We start from the raw sequence: 20,652 nt of genomic DNA, 5'->3' as shown, positions 1-20,652 counted from the left end.
CTTTATACCATGTGGCTTTTCCAGCTCTTTTTTTTCTTTTGTCTGTCACTTCTCAGTAAAGGTAAAACAAATACACTAAGAGTGTTGTTTCTTAATAAAAGTAATTTTATTCTTAAGCCTATACAGCTGTTTTTCAAACTCAGCTTGTAGGAAGAGACTTGCCTGTCACCTTCTATAGTGACAAAATTAACTTGCCAGAAGTAGCACTTGCAGAGATAAAAACTTTGCTTAAAGTAACTCCCTTGGGGAAAAACAGTATTGTATAGGTTTTAATTTATCTGATCATCTCTAGCAAGTGCATCTTCCACCTTAGGTGTCAGAAGGATCACAAAAATATAGCAAGATGGTATTTGTTCTTATTGCCTGTAGATATTGCCCTCAATGTTTAAAAGTTAATTTTGAAACTATTCTTACAGCAAACAGATATCTCGTGCATTTTTATAGAAATTCTGATACCACTTTAAATTTAAATGTTATCAATATATTATAATCAGACTCAATACTATGCCATTGCTTAAGAAAGGATGACAATGCACTGAATATGATTGAAACATAAGTACTACATTACTTTATTTCTGTATAGACTTCCAGATGGATTTTCCCAACTGTTAAACCTAACGCAGCTATACCTGAATGATGCTTTTCTTGAGTTTTTGCCAGCCAACTTCGGCAGGTAAGCTGACTTTGAGGCTTAGGATCTACATTTAATTTTAAATTATGCAGAGCAGTTTCTGCTGCTTCTCAGGCAAAGTGGGAAGTGGAGGGAAGGAGATAAGGTGTACATTACTAATACATTTATTTCAAATATTAGTTAAAAAAAAAAACAAATCCTTATCACCATTGTTTTCATTGGGGTTTTGAAAGACAAGCAATTTTTATAAAGAGCCAAGAAGTAACTCATTTGGATACTTGCTTTATTTACTACTCAAATCTAAGTATGGGAGACTAATATTTCTGAAATAGTTTGGTCATCATTTAGGAGCTGGAGAGGAGCAGAGAGTGACATCTGTCATTGTACTTGTCCTTTCTGAGATGCACAGATTTCTTATGTAAATCTATAATTCATGCCTTGTCAGGAATCTGTCTGAGAGCCATAGTGTTTTCATGGTATGCAGGACTAAGTAAAATTGTTGCAAGTAATAGTTTAAATGAGACAGATACTAAACCACTTACCTTTTTAAAATGAATTTATTCTTGGGAGGAAAAATATTGCTGAAAGGAAGGGCTCCCAGATAAGCATAATTCTTCCTGTTCTCCTTACAGTACTGCTATTTCTGCTTTTTTCTTCTCTTCATTCTTATTTTCTGCTTTCTCTTTTCCTAGTGTATGCAACTCTCCTATGCTATCCAATGTCCACCAAGCCTCTCTTTTAGGAAATATGGCCATTACTTAACTAGGCATATGGCTGTGTAAAAGCAGTTGCTTTAGGCTGTGTACTAGTTGGGTCAGCTCAGTTTGAGAGGTCAGAAAAGCCTCCAGACTGAATGCTGTGGAAGTTTGGCATCTTTTTTATCTTTTGGCGTTTTAATAATTGCGTACACATTGTTCTGTCTTTTTTAAATAGTCTAACCAAAAGGACAGGATTTTTTTCAGTACAAAACATGTAGTAGAGCTAAAAAATGAAGACTTCAGATTGACACAGTTGGTCTTCTAAGAAGTTAATCTTAAACATAGTTTAAAAAAAGCCAAAACTTTCATTGTTATTTTTCTTCAAAACTGTCCTCTTCTGTATCACCTCTGGTGTACTATAACTTGATTAATGATTAGGCAAATGGTGAAGTCGTTAATTAAAAGTCACTATCTGAAGAATAAATCAGTTACTGAAAGTAACCTGAAAGCCAGTTCTCTAATGTTGTGTTTATCCTTAATAGCTCTGAAGATTTCAGCCTTGTTTTAAAAAAATATAAGTAGTGACTTGCAATACCTAGTTTTTAGCCAGGAGAATGAAACCGAAATTAAGACTTTTCTCATCAATTTTGTTTAAATTGGTTCAAAGTATTTATGTAAGTTTACCTACTTAGTAATGGTACAGAATGAATACTATTCTATAGGAAGAGTATTTTTAGATTACATAAATTAGAAAATGATGAATCTGATAGAACATATTGCACCTTTGTTAGATACTTGAAAATATTAGAACTCTAGAATAAGGTAGAACTATAATAAAACTCCAAAAGTTATTTCAAAAGAACTCTGTGCTTTCAACTTATCCCCGTTGTGTATAAATGTTGAGGCTTTGTGGAAGAGTTTTGACTGAAGTTGAAGTTCTGTAAATATAACTAAGCTATAGCTGGCAATTAATCCTAATGTCAGGACAAAATAATACATACTTGATTACTGCTCAGAATTAGGTGAGCTGGAAGAAGGAGGGTTGCTGTCTTTCTGACCTATACATCAAAAATATCCTTTCATTTAGAGGATTTCTGTTCTCCATCTTGATGATTCTTTTTTTTTTTTCCTTAAAGCTCTGTAAAATGTTTTTCTCTAGCATATTAGTTATGTCCTTTCTTCTCTCCTCCTTCTCCTCCTCCTTCCTGAAGTCTTCTACTGAAGCTGAGCTATGTCCTGTAGAATTGGGAGTCAAATTGGGGCAAGTCTTTCTGATCTCTCCTTCCTATAGGATATAGACCATCTTTCCTGTAGAATGCAGACAATCTGCCTGACAATTTGTATGCAGAGGAATTTTCCCCCCCTCTAGGGCTTCTGCAGGAGTAAATCTAACTAGTCAACCAAGCTCTTGCTGCTTCTGTGATCTTCAGAATTTCATTTAATTCCAGGATACGTTATGTCTCCTGAAGAAAAGTGATGGGGGCTAAATACTTTCATACATTTGAACTGAAATAGCGTGCCAAGGTGATGAATGTGGCTTGTTTGTGGGTTGCCATATAAGAAATGATCAAAGTAAAAATGCAGTGTTAAAGGGTGCTAACTGCTCTGTTTCTACTCAGCAGATAGAAATTAATTCAACATGTTTCAGTTTCTAATGCAATCAGTCTTAAATACATGTATTGTACAGCTGTACCATATCCTACATACACTGTCTTTCCTCATTCATAAGAGAACTGTAAACTGCCTTGTCACTGAAAAATATAGAAAAATTTAGAAAAGGAAAAATGTTTTCCTGTTTCAAATCTTATCTGAAAAACAAGTCCCAACTTTGGAAATACACTTTATATTACTGAAATTGATTAATATTTGGCATTTGGTGAAAATGCCTTTAATTTGGAGGTCTGTGAGTAAGAATTGACTGTTGATGTCACTGTTCCCTTTTTTGTCATGCATATATATGAAGGGGAAATAGTGATTTAATGCTTGCTGCAGCTGATCTTGTATTAAGCATTATTTTTTTTCCAAGTAAAGTTCGGCCCCTTCTGGCACTGAGTACTTCTGTTGTGTGAATGATGATCAGACTGTGTTACTAACCCACAGCTTTGCAACTAAATACAAATACTTTCTATTGAATTTGGTCTGGGATACAACTTTGTACTTTGGAATACAGGAATGCATTTGCAAAAATAACTGGTAGAAGCTTGTGAGATATTGAGAACTTTGGTTATTTCTGTCCAGGACAAGCCTTCAGTTCCTAATTTGGTGTATCTGCTGTTCTGTCTATGCTCTTAGAGCTATAGCTCTTCTTTACGTGAGAACATGTGAAGTCCTAAAGCATAGTAAATGAATACTGCTTCCTGCTCTTACAGGCAACTACAGAAAATAATGCCTCTTAGAAACTAAGCCAACTCCATCTTAAAACCACATAGACTTTTCTGTTCCATGTGTCTGGGTCTCTGTTCCACCAGCTCAGGTTTAGAAAACTTCTGGTTTCCCATATCAATTTCTCTCTGATTGTTCGTATTCATTTGTTTTACAGTTTAATTCTTGTCCTCTCTCCTATGGGTAGTTGTTCCCTATCATCTTTCCTGTTGGTTTTATAGAGCTACCGTATCCCTCTCTTAATCCATTTGTTACGCTAAACAAGTTCTTCTTTTTCCCTCTGATATGGCAGATTTTCCTTTTTCTCTGATTTTATTAATAGATCTTCTTGAATTACTTTCAATTTGAATCTGTCTGTCTCTCCCCACCCCCCCACCCCCCCAAAGATGACAGCATACAGAGCTATATTTAGAGTTCAAACTGAGATCTCTTCATGGCCTTGCACAATGTCATGATTATCAACTTGTTTCTCTTGGAAATGTCTGTGGCTACACTCTAGGGTTCCACTAACCCTTTTTGCAGCTGCCTAATATAATTTCCCCCATGATCAACTAATGCCCTGAACAGCTGAGTTAGTGACCAAAGACTCCTTAAGGAAATCATAAGCATACAACTTTACACTGTGGCATGTCAGTCCTCTTCTATTTTTCTAGTCCTCAAGGCTATGCTTTTTGTGTTTTTTGTGTGGTTTTGTTTTTTTCCTCTTGTGTCCTAATAATTCATTGTATTGATTGACTCCTGGTTTTTGTTGCATCAGCCAACTTGGTTAACACATTTTTCCTAGGCTTTGTGTTAAGATTGCTATTTAAAAAATACTGAACAGGATCAGTCCCCAAATAGGTCTTTGAGCACCTCTGTCAGTAATCTTCAGCTTAATGCATAGCAAAGAAAGCTTTGTTTTTTGTGATGCAAACTACTGTTGGCAAAATCCGTGCAGCATGTTACTATGTTTGCTGCCGTGTTTGATTCTCTCCTTCAGAATTTGTGCTAAAGCTTTGTATAATACTGAGCTTAGGTTAAAGACATCAAATTATCTGATCTTTTTTCCCCTTCTTTGAGTATTATATATTTGCTGTCTTTCAGTGATGTTGTACTAGTCCAGCCTGTTAGACTTATTAAAAATCACCAGACTTGTGATTAAATGTGCCAGTTCCTTTGGAATTCTGAGGTGATAAAAATGCTTTTTCTCCATGCCCAAATTCTGATTTGCGTACATTAATATTGGCCAGGATCCCAGAGGTGGCCAGTAYGCCAATGCATAGAAGTTTGAGAACTGCTGGTGTTATGGTTACGTAAGAAAAACCATATCTGTTGTCTCTAAATACATCATACATAGTTAAATTTAAATATACAAATGTAAGAGTAGAGTGTTCAAACTTGAAGCTCACCTGATGCTAATGTTGAGACATGGTTTTAAGAGGATAATATTTTGAGGGTTAGATACTAGTTTTATTTGTCCAGCAGGAAACATGAGCCAATAGCAGTACATTAAACAGAGAATACAGTAGATAATCTTGGTAGCTAAACTGTAACTTTTCTATAAAGTATGTTCTGGTTTCTTAGCAAAATAATGATTGTTGGATCTGTCTACACAGCTGTCATAAATGCAGCTTTTTGGGGTCATTTTGTAGAGCACTTTGTATATTTGAAATGAGATAGAGGAAAGTTATACTAGCTTGTTTTATGCTTTTGGTGAAGAATGGAAGGTTTCAACAACAGTTTTACTTTTTCTTTTATTGATTATAGCACACAGAAGTATATGGGAGGGGAAATAGTAGAGAAGGATTAAATTTTATTGATGAATAAGCAAGGAGTTTATTTTCAGCCCGTGGCATCATTTAAAAAGCTCTGAAAATGTTGTCTATAGTGGGGTAATTGCTTTTGCTTTCAGAAACTTTTTTTATTGTGATGTTGCTGTGAATTTATTTGCAATCTTGTTTCCTGAAAATTTGCAGGGCATAAGCAAAGAAAATTTTTAGTAGTATCTATTTTGGGCTTGCATAAATGAACAATGATGATACAGTTGGGGGCTTAATTTATCCAATTTTACTGAAATTGTTTTGCAAAGCACAGCCTGCTTTAGGATGCATTTATGTCAGTCATCTTGCCTTTATATTTTACTTATGATTTAAAAACTTTATTTCTGCATTACCAAAAGTGCAGAGGAGAAGAAAAAACAAGAACCTCTCTCCCCGAAACTTTTTTGTTGTCCAAGGAGTCATTGCTGTTCTGAGTTTTTAAGTATATCTGCTGTATATTTCTCCTGTATTTTTACAGGTTGTCTAATTAACAGAAAAGAATTCAGATTTATGAAAATATTGAACTTACCCTGGGCAAGGTATTCGTATAGATTTTTTTTGTAAATCAGCCACATTTTAAAAGTTGTTTGCATAAAACAACAATCCTGAAATAATAATTTTGTTGAGATCATTACTCCAAGTATACTTAAAATTAATTATATCTCCTTTAGCTTTGTTTTAAGGTGATTTGTAAACATTTCTGAGGTTCAAGGTTTTTACAATTGAGAAATGAAATGTTTTCCTACAAGTTCAACAAATATTTGATAAAATGGTACAGGAAATATATATTCTACCATTATGATTTTTATTTTCATTTAGTATTGGTGAACTAGTTATCTGTGCATCTCTCTTCCAAATTAAAACCTGTTTTTTCAGTTCCATTATAGTGATACGGATGCTTAGCATGGGTATGTTTGCACCAGCTAATAGAAGTGGTGCTGGGCTGAGTATTTGATGTGTATTACTGTATTAAACTTGAATTAACCCTTCCAGACATAATGGAAGAAGCAACAACTGCTTCAGGCCAAAACTTCTTGTTAAATACTGCAAGAAAATTGCTAGTTCAGACACTGCCTGTAGCTCCGAGGCAGCAGAGGTTGAAAATGTTTCCCTAGTAGCTTCTTTGCCCTACACATAAGGAATTAGATATTTATATCTCCAGTCTTTTAGGATGAGACAGTAGAACATGAAACAAAGTCACAAAGCTGTGAAGATTTCTAAACTCTATCACCAAAGGCAGCCTTTAAATTCACAGACGTAGCTTATTAAAAGAGCATAATACAGTGGGTTCAGGCTAAAGCCAATGAAATGTGGGTTTGCATATATATAGTTTAGCATATGAATGGAGGTTAGCTTTTACTGCTTTCAACTGAGAAATTTGACTGCATACACGTGTTGCAAAGAAAAACTAGCAATTGTCTAGCTATTTTTCTTGTCCTCAAAGAAAAACATTAACTGGGGCCTAATGCAGTGTTTGATTGTTGAAGACTTCTCAAAAGAAAGGATTCTGGAGTTGCTCATATGTGCAACTTCGTTTTTAGATCAGTATTTAAAAACAGCCCTGTTGCAAAACTGTTAAAAACTGAGCAGGTATGTAGAGCTGATGAGCTGCATCAGAAGGATGGGTGGAGGACATAACTTTTCCTAGTGTGTGAAGAATTGGTATCTTAGTGGGAAAATCATGTTTCTCTTGTTCTCTAATATTTGTAAACAGTCTGCATTTTCAGAGGCTAGTCTCATTCTGAGGTGGGAATGGGGTGGTCTAATACCAAAAGAGATTACGACCTGTGATTCTGCTATTGATGTGTTAAGTTTGTCAATAGGAATATAAAGTGGAACATCTGCAGTCTCCAAAGGGAAAGGACTACTATTCTTTCTTCCTAGAGAAGATTGTTCTTTGTCTGTCGTATTTTGAGAATCCTTTATATTGAAGACCTGGATCTAATAATAAACCTCCTGCTGTTGCATATTATCCAAGACCACAATGAATTTGGGAGGGAGAAGATTTATAGTGGKTAACGTGAACATTTAAAGTTTTGGGAAACAGAAGATAATGTTTAGGAGGACCTTTAAACTGAAAGTGTAAAAGTCAGTAGAATCTGTTTTGAAACATCTAATGAAATACAGGCTCCCAGTTCCTGCCTGTGTATCAGTAAGTGCACCTGCTGGCAGGGCTGGCGCTCCTCAATATGAAAAAAGAATTACCCTGATGTTAAAACTATGAGCTGCTGCTAGGCAAGATCTGGTTTGGAGGGAAGATGCAGAGAATACAGGGAATTGAAGTGCTGCGGCAGATGGGGATAGCAAATAATACTGAGAAAACATTTCTTATATGTACCATGTACTCTTGAGCAAAATCAAAGTGCCGTACAAGCCACAAGATGCCACCTAAATACCTTCTAGTGAAGGTATTCACTTGAAGTACGAGGCTTCTCCCTGTATAATCCAATTCTTGGATTCAGAAGCTTAAGCCCCAAACGACTGTTCAAATCTGAGGAAGCTACAACAAACACACAGATTTATTGTTTTGTCACAGATTCATATCTCAGGATGCAGATGGGGTCAGAAGGCTAGGAAATCCTTTGCAGTTATGCTCTAAATTAACAGCACTGGTATTACTGTTAACTGGATTTAAAGCCCTTGAAGTTAGGTAAAAACGAAGAGATAGCTGAGCAGCTTCAAGAAGGTTTTGAGGAAGCATGCAGAAATGTTCTTATGCTTGCTTTGTTTTTGTAGTTATGTTTTCTGGTCATAACAGGCAAAACTCCAAACAGTATGATTTTGTTGTCATGAATAAAGGTACTGATATGCAATGGACCAATAGAAGGACCCATCATTTTCCTAGTATTGGAAGACGAGATCAAGCAAATACAAATTTTGCAATAATCCCAGTTTGCCTGGGCTGATGATGCGAGTATGAGACTTTTTTCTCCTTGTGCTAGAGGAGAGGCATAACTGGTTCCAGAATACGCCTTTGAAGGCGGGCTATTTTGTTGTCCTATTTTAGAGCATGTTTTTCTTTGAGTACAAGAGTACAAAATGAGGTCCCTAGTGCTTTGTAGTTCTGGACACTTGCAGTTCCCTGAAGCCTACTCTGGACTGGATTTGATAAGGGCTTGTTGTACAGCTATCATAGTGTAAACACAAATGGGGAGAATATCCCAAAGGATAGTAGGGTATTCTTTTGGCATTGTTAAAGATTGTTTTTTTTTGAGAAGGTGGGGAGAGGAGGTTCCCCTCTAACAGGTGTTGCAATTCTGGGCTAGGTTGCCCTCTGCTCTGCTTCAAGGTGACTGTTAAGTTGTTCATAGGTGCAGCAGATCACTACTTTTGAATGTATCCATAAATAAGAGAATGTTTTGAGAAAAAAAAAAGACTATTTTCAGGCTTTCTATCTTTACTTTCAATGTACTTCTTATTACTTAATAAGAATTAAGTTTTTTGTCTGTGTCCTTACAACATACTCAGTTGAGCACCTTCAGGAAAGACTAGTCTGTTCACTCCTTCCTGAGTCAGGGAGTTTACTGCCCTATTTTGTGGTGTACGAGGGCTGCTAGGTGGGTCATATGAAGAATTTTTGTCCTTATGACCCTGTCTGTGTTTAAGCCAAACTCTGTTACTGTATTGCATTTAATGAAGAGATAGTCTTGTCACTTCTGTCCTAATCAACAAAATTCTATTGGGGACAGTACACTGCCTGAATGCCAAGACTTCTTTCAACTTATCTTGGCCAAGCAGTCAAGTTCAGAGATTTAGAGGTTGTTTTATCTTGCACAAAAGTTTACTGAAAGAGAGGCCAAACTACCTTCTAATAGAAAATATCAAAATGAATTAAGAAGCTGACTAGAAAGAGAATGTGAAAGGAAATCTAGGAGGAATTTAAAGGTCATCTTTACCTTATGGAAGACCACAGATATTCTTCTGAGGCTTTTTGTAAGAATATGATATTGTTCGATCTGTAGGCCTGTATTAGAAATTCAGCATCTTAACTTTTGTGTACTAATCTTGCCTTTCTTCATTTCCTGTGTACTTTTGTATATGAGGCTAATATATACTCATTATGAATCCAATTAAATGCTTTAAAATCTATAGGATGCAGGAAAAAAGCATGTTCAAGCAGGTGCAGAAAAGCAGATGCATCCTGTTTGTTAGCTACTTCACCAAAACCAAACCTCAGTGATTAAGAGCATAACATACTGATTTCTGGATGAAACATTTGTATTCTTGAACAAAAATTATTCCAAACTTGTAGATCCCTTTTTATAAAATAGAAGCTTAGCAATATAAACAAATACTGAGATCGTGTTTGCCATAAAATACTGTATATTGTGATAATCTGTTATTCCTTTCTGTTACAGATTAACTAAACTCCAGATATTGGAACTTAGAGAAAACCAGTTAAAAATATTGCCAAAGTAAGTACAGATGAAATTGATTTTAAATACTTTCTAGATTTTTTCCTCAGTTTTACTAATAATACTTTACTAATAATTTGGTGCTTGGTGATTCTGTAACAAGAAACTCTTTCCCTTCAGACTGCTGAAATTACATTTCCCTTCAAACTGACTGATCTTCTTATCCAGAGATTTGCCTGAATTTTTTCTGGTACCCCATGCTGTCCACCAAGATGTCTGTCTCTATCCAGCTCTGTGGCTTTCGAGTCAGCACATGGGCATTTCAGGATGATCATTTTGAGATGTCCGATGTTTTCCACATAATGCACTGTATTGGTGCCCAGATACCCGTCTGGGTACTGTTGTGGTGGCTGGGTGCCTGAAACTTAGACATTGCTAGTTTTAAGTACCAAGTTCTCTAAATGAGATGTGGGATTTGAGATGCTCATTCAGAATGACTGACGGAGTGTGATTCACACCACGTAAACAATTTTTTTATTAGTGTATTTCACTGCTGAAAAAGTAATATTTTTGTGTTGTGTTGCATGGGATCTGTTTATGCAGTATGTATTCTGTAATGTTCCAGGCATGTTTATCGCAATGGAAGCATTTTCCTCAGCCATGTTTTCTGTAATTGTAAAATAGTTCTAGAAATTGTTGTAGGATTTGTTTTAGCAGTAAAATTGAATTGTGTCTATCTCTTAAAATGTTTCTAAGACCTACCTTGCACAACTCTCTCATTTCACCAAACAAACCCAGGGTGACAATGTTATATCTCCTCTGTGTCTATGAGGTAGAGCAGTGCTCTGAATCTTCTGACTTGGACCTATAGGTCTAAGTACATACCAGAGGTCTGAAGGTCAGTAAGGAGAAGGACAGAGATCCCAACGATGGGGCATGAATAACCAGCTCTGTAGTCCTGGATATGTTGTGATGTGCAGTAAGAGGGGCCCTCCTTTAGCACCAGGAAACTGATAAAAGGAGGTACTGCTGTCAGATGTTTGGGGTAGAAGAGAAGGAGCTAACAAGTGAGTATTCACACTGCCCAGCTCATGTGCTAGCAGAGACTTGCATGCAGTAGGCTGTAGTGTGAATTGCTGGCCCTTCAAGTACAAAAACAAGTTTTCCTAGTGACTCCGGTTAACTATGCACTTGAGAAACAAGCAAGCGTGTTTAGTCGGACATCTGTTCTGATGGCATTGTGCACGACTTCTTGTATTGTGTCTAGATACCATACTATGTCTGCTATATAAAAATGCCAAAACTCAAATCTGGAATAAAATGTAGTACCAGCAAGAATAAATTTAAATCTTTCAAATGTGAGATGTTCTGTTACTTGTTCCTGTGATGTAAATACTTCTTCATCCTTCTTTATTCTTTGTGATATCATTAATTTTCAGTAGCAAAATTAGAGGACATGTAATCTGGGATACTGGCTGTGTAAATCAAGTTACTCCTAACTGAGGAACAGTAGCTACGATTAAAACAAACATATAGCTAACACAGGTTTTGTTTACGAAATTACCCTGACCTTAATTGCTATAATTAATGCTAACAGCATGAATTACATACAGTGTTTTTTATTTTTTATTTTTAAAGTAGTTTACAGAGGACTCTTGTACTGATAAGAGACATTTACAGGAATGCTGTAATGTATTCTAGGCTAAATGCGACTACTGTTGAAGTTGCTGGGAATTTTTTCCTGTTGACTTCAGTGTTTCCAGGATTTCACCCTAGCTGCATAACTAAACTCAGCTGTTGTGAAGATGTCCTCTGGGGTATCTCCATAATGATCTACAGTACAGGCTGAACTGCCACCTTAATTGTTCTCTTCTGGTACTCTTATGGTTTTTAATTAAGTGAGATTAAAGTTATTGAGACTACTTATTTTTAATTTAAACACATAATTAAACATTCTGCTACACTGAGGCACTAGAAAAATACTTTGTTTATGTATGATGTACACTGGGGAGAAAAATTTATTGTGGTGTGAATAGTATGCAAGAGGTGAATCTGCCTTTCAGCAAAATACATCTGTTCAGCAATTGACCTAACCAACCAAGTGGTCTATGGCCATGCTTTTAGCTATTAAGTCAAAACAGAAACTGATGTGAAATTCTGACTTTCAGTTTTCAAAACCTGAATATGCGTTCCAAAAGGAACACGGTCTACAGCTTTGAACAGTGTAGCTTTAAACTGTAGCTCAGAAAATCAAGTGTGTTGTTGAAGCTAATGACATGTAGCAGTACATGCTAATATTTTTACTATAAAATACAAAAAAAAAAAATCTTGTTTCATGGCCACTCTTTCCTTTTTCAATATTTTCATAATTAGGGCTGCTTCTTCTTTCGTTTTTGTAATCATAGGTATATTTGGACAAACTTCTGCAACATCAGCTAGCCTTCCTGCTAAATTCAACATGCACATAATTTTTAACACTGAAGCATAAAGCACTTGAAAGGCTGTTAACCAAAATGGGTAATCAATGCCAACATACTAAATCAACCTTTTTTGTGCCAAGCGCATCATTTTGCTTGGTGCTTATCCATAGCCAGAGACTGCAAAACTGGCAGTATTATAATGCAGACCAGCTCAGTAAAAATATTTCTACAGAAAGGAGAGCAAAACTGTGCAAAAAATATTTGAGAGGCAGTTCATCTGATATGTAGCTGAAAGTTGAGAATGTAGTTTAACACAAATAGAATACGTTGAACTTAGAAAGCTTCTTTCTGTTTTTTTTAAGCATATGTCTGTTGTCCAACTGTCAATAAAAAGAGTAGCTTTTTTAAAAGAAGCAAATTATTTGAGAGGGTAATTATGATTCAGGGCCCAATCTTGCTATCACTCATACCTCTTGAATTTTATGCTATTTGAAGTAAGCAGCATTGTTAGCGTTAGTGAAGTTGTCTATTTACAGCCTTAGAATGTGAGGCATAATTAGAGTACCTGTTCTGTTAGTGCTAGATTGATTTGACAGCAATTTCAGTAATACGAATTATGAAACAGTGTTATAAGTTTATGAAAGCGCTTACATAATGCTATGCCTGAGGTAGAAATAGGTGTGGTGACTCAGTGATCTAGCAGATCTCTCCCCCCCCACCCCCCAAGCTTGTATTCCCCCTCTCCTGTAGTATTACGTTTTCCTATTAACACTTGCACCATTTTGGAAGTTTTGTTTGCTCTTTGGCTGAAGGAATAGTGGCTCTATAAACAATATGGGAAAAGTAAAGAGGTGTTAGTTGTAGGAAACATTTTGATAAAAGAGCTGGAATAAATGTAAACTAGGTAAACAGTTGGGGGAGGGAAGGGAAATAAGGGATCTTGCAGACGTGTTTTACACACACATTTTCAACATAATTTCTGAACTGTGTATTCAGAAAAACTATAATATTTAGTGTGAGATCTTTGAAGAACAATTGAGTCTGAAATTCTGCATAGAGCATCTTATGCTCACATAGATTTAACAAAATACTTTTTCACATTTATATTCTGATAATATTGAAAACTCTCCAAATTAGAAGCTACATATTTAGGGTTTTTTTTGAGATTTTGTCCACACTTAAGATTTGTATTTGAATGTTTTGTATGTTTTTAATTGTCATATGGAAAGCTGTTATCAAACAAATACAGAACTTAATGCCATATGAGGGATTCACAGCCTCTTTGAAAATATTTTCAGCTAGTACTGCTGTTGGCTAGGGTGGTAATGGTGTGTATCACTGTGGGCAGTGATAGATGCAAAGTTGCAAGTCACTTAGCAGTGACTTGTCTTACTGGTAGTGGTATAGCCCCTTGTTTGGGAATCCTTGCACTATCATGTTGGCAACTTGTAATGTTTCCTAAGGCCTTTTTGTAAGCTTAAAATAAAACAAATTGATGATAAACTGTCCTTAATGGTGTGTGGATTTTACTTGCATGATAATTCCCCAAAATTTTGATGCACAAGTGTAGAGAATGATCTCACGCATTGAAGTGGAACAGAAAAAGTCCAGCTCTGACCAGTAAGGACATAAAATATGAATGAATTATCTGTAGAGAAATTTTGAGCAGATACTCTCTATGGAGTCCCCAAAGTAAACTTAAATAGGAGGAAAATTTTGCTGAAGCACAGCCTGGAAGAAGGAATTTTATTGTATTTCAGTCATTCATTTAGTCTTTGACAGAAGTTGGCTTAAAGAGTATTGATCTGTCATGAAATCCAATTTAGTAATCTGGTTTGTTTTAAGACTAGAGAAATAATGAAGATTCCAGATCATAGCATACAGAAGCAACTTTTTGGGAGCAGCATGCAGAGGGGGAAAGGTGTTGGTTGTTATAGTGATTCAACGGTGTTCTTTTCTGCTTTAGCTAACTATTACGCAGTGGTTTTTCCTGGGGAGGAAATTATATTGTTAACCGGCTTGTGGCTATTGAGAGAACTCTGTGGTGATTATGACCTTGGGAGGAAAGTTGAGGCAGTCAAAGAAGAGAGTAACTTCACTGAGATACTCTTTATGATAAAGGTGACTGTAGTGTTCTTTAATTTTTTGTGAATTAATCTGTAGATGATTTGCACAAGACTCTTAGTTTGTCAGCATGATCATTAACGTTGGTTGGTTGAATGATGTATGAAAATTTGACCTTATTTAGATATCAGTCTGGTTACAGAACAGCATCACAATTTAATACTAATTAAAATAATATGTCAGTATGAATACAGCAAGATCGGACATAACTGGTATTTTCTTAAATCTAACTCCTTATTAATCCCCTTCCTTTGCAGAACCATGTCCAGACTAACTCAGCTGGAGAGACTGGACTTAGGAAGTAACGAATTCACAGAAGTGGTGAGTTTTACTGAAGTAACAGAGCTTTGAATCCTTTTGATATCTCTTTATCCTTCAATCTATTTTTAATCAACATCAAATTGTAAAAATCAGCTTAAGAGCTCTGCTACTGAACAAATATTCTATATACCTTATACTATTTTATGGAGCCTTTTTTAAAAATTATGTGTATATACTTATGAATATAAGTATATATCATTCCTCACTTTGAAAATAAAACACTGTGGTATAGTGGGGCTAAAGTATTGGCAAGAGGTTAATTTTTATACATCTAAGTTATAGGCAGAATGGTTTGGCTTATAATAAATTTTAAATGCTTACTGGTCATTGTGTACTTAAATGTTGCCAGCTCTCTATAAGCTGTACAAAACATGCTTTTGTTAGAGTTGGCAAACTATTTAGATGCAAGGGAAATTTTATTAATTTGCTACAAGTTTGTCTTGAGTATTGTTCAAGTAGTATTTTCAGTTGTGCCCAGATTTTTCCTTCAGCACGGATCAGCTTGTTTCCTGTTCATGGTGTCACAGGCAAATACATCCCCTTCCATTTATAGTCACATAACATCCCTCTGCCTCTACAAACACTTTCATGTGTAAGGGAATTTTGACAGTTAAAAATACAGTCAAGTATTCTGATCGGCCATGTGATAAAGTCAAGCCTTTATGTGCCACCAGTAGATACTTCGTTAGCCACAGATCATGCTGTGCTTGACACACTTAACCATGCAGCTGGGCAAGTGTTTGGTAGTTAGGGAAGCAGACTTCAGGATTTGTTCATTAGTATTACAGTTACTGCTGTAGTCTCGTTACAGTGTAGATATCTCTGTTGGAGCCTTAAACTGACATGCTCAGGCCCCAGTAACTGTTAGGTCCTAACAGCTAGGAACTAAGTGTAGGCTGTTAAATCACTTGCTTGGGTGTGTTTTGAGCTTCATCTCTCCTAGCCTTTTATCTAGAAAAGTCAAGTACTGGGAACTTAGTTCATTAAGATATTTTGGTAAAAGCACAAGAAAGTTTGAAACACCTTTATTTGGTAAGGATCTGTCTGAAGTGTAGTTTTCATTCATAGAAAAGTTCAGATTTACTCTTGGAAAATAAATTATTAGGAGCCAGGACTGCAACTTATGCACAAATACTAATACACTTGCATAAAAAGAAGTTGAGCTGTGCATTTAGTTGAACTCGGTTGTGGTTGTTCAGCTGCAGGTAGCACCTGTTTTTATAGTGCTTTCTCAGGAGGGAAATTTAAATAGGAAAGCATGTGCAATATTGGTCTTTATCAAGAAGTATGGTCTTTCCCTAATACAGAACATACTTGTATTAATTTGGAGGAGGGGAAAAAAAAAAAGCTTTTGTAAGCACAGAATAACTATAAGTTGTAATGGGATCACATCCTGTACTTCACTTCATGGATAGAATGGTTTGGTTTTATCATACAGATGCATCTTTTGCTTGTTGCTACAAAACTCAAATCTGTTTTTCAGTTTTCTAGTTCAATATCTTGTCAACTTTGTGGCTGTCAAAAAACAGCTTTTCCAAATCCRTGGAATTTATGGGTTTTTGAGCTCCTGCATGAGAGAGGGACTTGCACACATAAGAATTATTGTGTGTTTCAGCTGGAAAATAATTCTTTCTACTAAGGATCCTTTAGTGCTGTGATCAAGTTCTTACCAGATTTTTGTATATCTAGTATAAATTTACATTTCAGAAAGTAAAATAGCTGAGTTTTATTTGATGAGCCAATGAAACAAGCATATACAACAGCTATAGAAAGACATTACTTAAAGTTGCAAATATATGCATCATTGAACTTATTTTGTCTTTTGACTTTTTTTTTGCATGAAGATTTAAAAAAAAATTTCCCTTTTACAGCCTGAAGTACTTGAACAACTGAGTGGGTTAAAGGAATTTTGGATGGATGGTAATAGACTAACACTTATCCCAGGGGTAAGTCCTTTTATTGATTTAAATATTTTTGTATGCAGTTTTACAGTGGTATTTGCTTTTTCAGCTAGCTTTTATGTAGGATTTATTGCATATTTTTAATGTTACCCTAAGTCAAAAGGTTAAGTGCTCCTGCTTAACTAGCCCACTAGTTGTCACTGATCTTGTGAGAGATGGGTACATGGCTTTTCTTTCACTGAAGGTTATAAATCTCTCGTTTAAAAACTGTGTTCCAACCCAGCAAAGGGACATGTAAAAACCATAGATCAAATTTAGGGTTGCCCAGCTTTCCTTCTGGGAAGGAAATATTTTGTGTTAGAGAGCAAGCTGGAATTTACAGGATAAAAATGTTGCATGAATTTTGACTGGTAATCGCTGTAGAGCAAGCAGTTATTGTTCTTATTTTTATACCATGTATCTACAGACCTTAGCTAAATTCCTGAAAAAATGTTCTGTTGCCTTGATCTAGGTTCCTGACATCTCTTAGATTTATGTGGGGTCCAGGATAGCCTATTATTGCAGTACTTGTGAACCTGTGTTTATGTTGTAGTAAACAGCATTTGAAATTCGGTAAACAGCTGGTCTGTTTTCAGATTTAAAAAGCAATGAGGTTTTCTGTCTGACCTGTAGTCTTCCCTACTGCCTTTCATCACTTCAGCTGATTCTTCCTTGAGCAGAGCTGAATGGGTGTGTGTACTAAACCTTTCAACTTTACAGTAAAACTTTATTTGTAAAAGTAATTGCATCTTTTCTGTGAAGATTTCAGTAGACTAATGTGTATAGATCTTGAAGCTTATTTTTGGATTGTATGGAGATGTAATGCAAGCTTAGATTTTTTGCCTTTTGTTCTCAATTTAGTTATTCATCATAGTTGTTTTTGAGGTTAAGTAGAATGCAGTTTTACACAAAATGCAAAAATAAGCATTTGAGAGACTTTACTTGAACCTGATTATGTCCCTGTGTTATACTAGATGAATTTCTGCCTTAAATCTCTTCTTAAGCTTTAGTCTTCTGATGGGGAGTCATTTGATTCCACAGTAACTGATCCAGCAGTTGAATTTATAGCGAGCTGACGTTAGTGAGACCTATGGAATAACTGTAGTGTGTCTGTATGTGTAGAAAAACATTAACTGTGCATATCTGCACAAAAAATTGCATGATAAAGTTTGAATATTTATCATAAAATTGTATTTCAGTCCTATAAATGTTTCATCTTTCACTGTGACATGATGTTTTAGAGGAAGTTTTGTTGTCAAAACTACTGGCTTTTTTTTGAACTTACACTTCCTAGAACCCTTTTTTTTTTCCTTTTCCTTTTAGTTTATAGGTACTTTGAAACAGCTGACCTACTTGGATGTTTCTAAAAACAACATTGAAGTAGTTGAAGAAGGTATTTCAGGTTGTGAAAGCCTACAAGACCTACTGTTATCCAGTAATTCACTTCAGCAACTGCCAGAGTCCATTGGTTTGTATTTTTGCTTAATTCATGTTTATGGTTTAGACACAGAGCATTTGAAACTTAGATTTTAAAATAAAATTTGTCTATTTTCAGTTGATTAAAAAATTCCAGTTTTGGATAAAGCTGTAATATATAGTTGATAATAACATTTACATTTGGTTTGGCATGTTCTTGATTTTATTTGGGAGTTTGTAAATGAGAAATTGTTAACTGTACCATAGAGTGTAAAAAAAAAAAATAAAAAAAATTTTTTTCTTTCTCCTATGGCTGATATGTGGTAAGCTGGCAAGTGAGTTCTGTAAGCTCATGTTCTTATTTTTGTAGTAGGTTTATAGCACTATAGTTGTGCCAGTATTTCAGGGAATACAGATGTGGTGACTTGCCCATAGTGTTTTTCCCTTTTTTTAAATTCAGTTCTATTTTTAAATTAACTCTAATATTCATTTTGATTTAATTGTTGTTTTTTACCACAGGTTCCCTGAAGAAGGTAACAACACTTAAAATTGATGAAAACCAATTAATTTATTTGCCAGACTCCATAGGAGGGTAAGTATTTCACTTGAATAAAACGTTGCCTAACCTTTCTGCAAGCTTTTCTGTAACAACAGCTGCTCTTTTGAATGGTTTTACACCTCTCTGCTTGACATATCTGCTACATATTACAGTAATGAATTTGAAGGCAATTGCTTTCATATATTCTAGTTAGCTGCTGCATGTATGTTCTTTATATATTAATATCAAAAGATCTTAGTTTCTCATGCATTAATGTGAGCGTAAATCTATAAGTGAAAATTTGAATGTGAAAGAAAACAATGCAAGTATGTTTATGAAGGCCTGCAGTTCGTGCAAGTGTTTTGTGGCATACTGCAAGAAGAAAGTCCCAGTATCCTAGTTGCAGCTGTGTTAGTTAAATACTGCAAATTACAGAACCTGTATCAGCTGGTTGTAAAAAGTGAATCTGAAAGGCACATGTAATAAGGTGATTTTTTTCCCCAGTTAAATGGAATCAGCAGGATTTTTAAAATTGTAATTTGGTATTCAGCAATTAATTAATTAAGCAAACTTAAAACCCACAAATGACAGCAAAAATAAGTGCTCAGAATGTTCTTCTATCAAAATCAAGTGTATTTGTTCCAATTTTTTTCTCCTACTATATTTTCTATAACAAATGTAGGCTACACTGTTCTATTGTCAGAATTTACAATATACTGCTTCACTGCAAATGCCTTATTCTAACTAATTCCTTAAATTCTTTCCTTGTTCACAAACTGAGCTCAGCTCCTATTTGTCTTATCTGTCCCATTCTGATTGTTTATAATACCTTGTGCTACTACAGTTACATGTAGTACACAAAAATTTAATGTGCTGGCCCTCTGCTGTTTACACTGAAAGCTCTCTTATGAGGACAGTGTAAAGGAGATTTTAAAAAAGAAGAATTTAGGTAATTGGTTAAAAAAAAGTTTTCCTGGATTTGAATTTTATTTGGGTTTCTGAATTTCATTTGGAATGTAATTTGAGATTTGTAATTAGGAGTGGTATGTATTTCTTGTAAATTTAAGAAGTATCAGATTGGATTAATTAAGCTGTGTAGAGGAGTAATTTTTTATTTGTTCAGGTTAATATCAGTAGAAGAACTGGACTGTAGTTTTAATGAGATTGAAACATTGCCTTCATCTGTTGGGCAACTCTCTAACATAAGGACATTTGCTGCAGATCATAACTTTTTAACACAGCTGCCACCAGAGGTATGTATGTAGTTATGAAACTGTAAATTGAATTTTTTATTAACGGATTTTAAACTATATACTCTGTACAAACTGATTTGGCTACCAAGTTAATGAATTTTGAGCAGATTTTTTGAGTGCATGCTTTTAAAGACGAGTGTATATACATATACAATTTTTCAAGTAAATGAAATAACCTGTGAACATTTTTTGAAGCAAGCAGGAGAAATTAGTTGCTAATGTATTGAAACTAAAAGGGGAAAGAACAAATTTTGATATAGCATGTGTTTATTCAGTTTTTCATATGTAAAAATAAATCTAATTACAACTTACAGACAAAAATAGCTTTAATAGTAGTTATTTTTAAAACTGCAAAAATTTGTGTATTTAGAGCTGTGAAGATGAACTAACTCTTTTTTTTTTTTTTTTTTTATAGATAGGAAACTGGAAGCATGTAACAGTGCTGTTTCTGCATTCTAATAAGCTTGAATTTCTCCCCGAAGAAATGGGTGATATGCAGAAATTAAAAGTCATCAATCTGAGTGACAATAGGTTTGCAAATTATATTCATTCATGTAGAAGTTGCGTAAAATGCAGTAGCGTTGCATATATTGTACTGTAACTGTCTATCCTCCAAATTTAGATAGAGATATTTTTATGAATATATTTTTCTCTCTTTCCTTATCTCACCCACAGTGTTCCAGTCTCTGGGTTTCTTCATCTGCTCTTTGCAATGTATTATAGTATGGTGGTAATATGCACTTTCTTGATGTCATTATTTTGTAAAAGCTTCCAG

At 35.1% G+C, this 20,652-nt stretch overlaps 1 protein-coding gene across 16 annotated transcripts in view; it reads left to right on the top strand.

Annotated features, from left to right (window-relative positions):
- The window catches only part of ERBIN (erbb2 interacting protein), a 117,879-nt gene that overhangs the window by 68,154 nt on the left and 29,073 nt on the right, over positions 1-20,652 (top strand). For all 16 annotated transcript variants that reach the window (XM_026056383.1, XM_026056381.1, XM_026056373.1 and 13 more), the window contains 8 exons: positions 584-673; positions 9,869-9,925; positions 14,667-14,730; positions 16,602-16,676; positions 17,994-18,138; positions 18,606-18,678; positions 19,748-19,877; positions 20,293-20,408. In XM_026056383.1, coding sequence (XP_025912168.1) covers positions 584-673; positions 9,869-9,925; positions 14,667-14,730; positions 16,602-16,676; positions 17,994-18,138; positions 18,606-18,678; positions 19,748-19,877; positions 20,293-20,408 — 750 coding nt within the window. The remainder of the gene's footprint in view (positions 1-583; positions 674-9,868; positions 9,926-14,666; positions 14,731-16,601; positions 16,677-17,993; positions 18,139-18,605; positions 18,679-19,747; positions 19,878-20,292; positions 20,409-20,652) is intronic.

The sequence above is a fragment of the Apteryx rowi genome, unplaced genomic scaffold (assembly GCF_003343035.1).
Source record: "Apteryx rowi isolate R43461 unplaced genomic scaffold, aptRow1 scaffold_131, whole genome shotgun sequence".
In the NCBI taxonomy this organism is placed as follows: domain Eukaryota; kingdom Metazoa; phylum Chordata; class Aves; order Apterygiformes; family Apterygidae; genus Apteryx; species Apteryx rowi.
The sequence above is the reverse complement of the archived record's forward strand: the minus strand, read 5'-3'. Positions and strand labels throughout refer to the sequence as shown.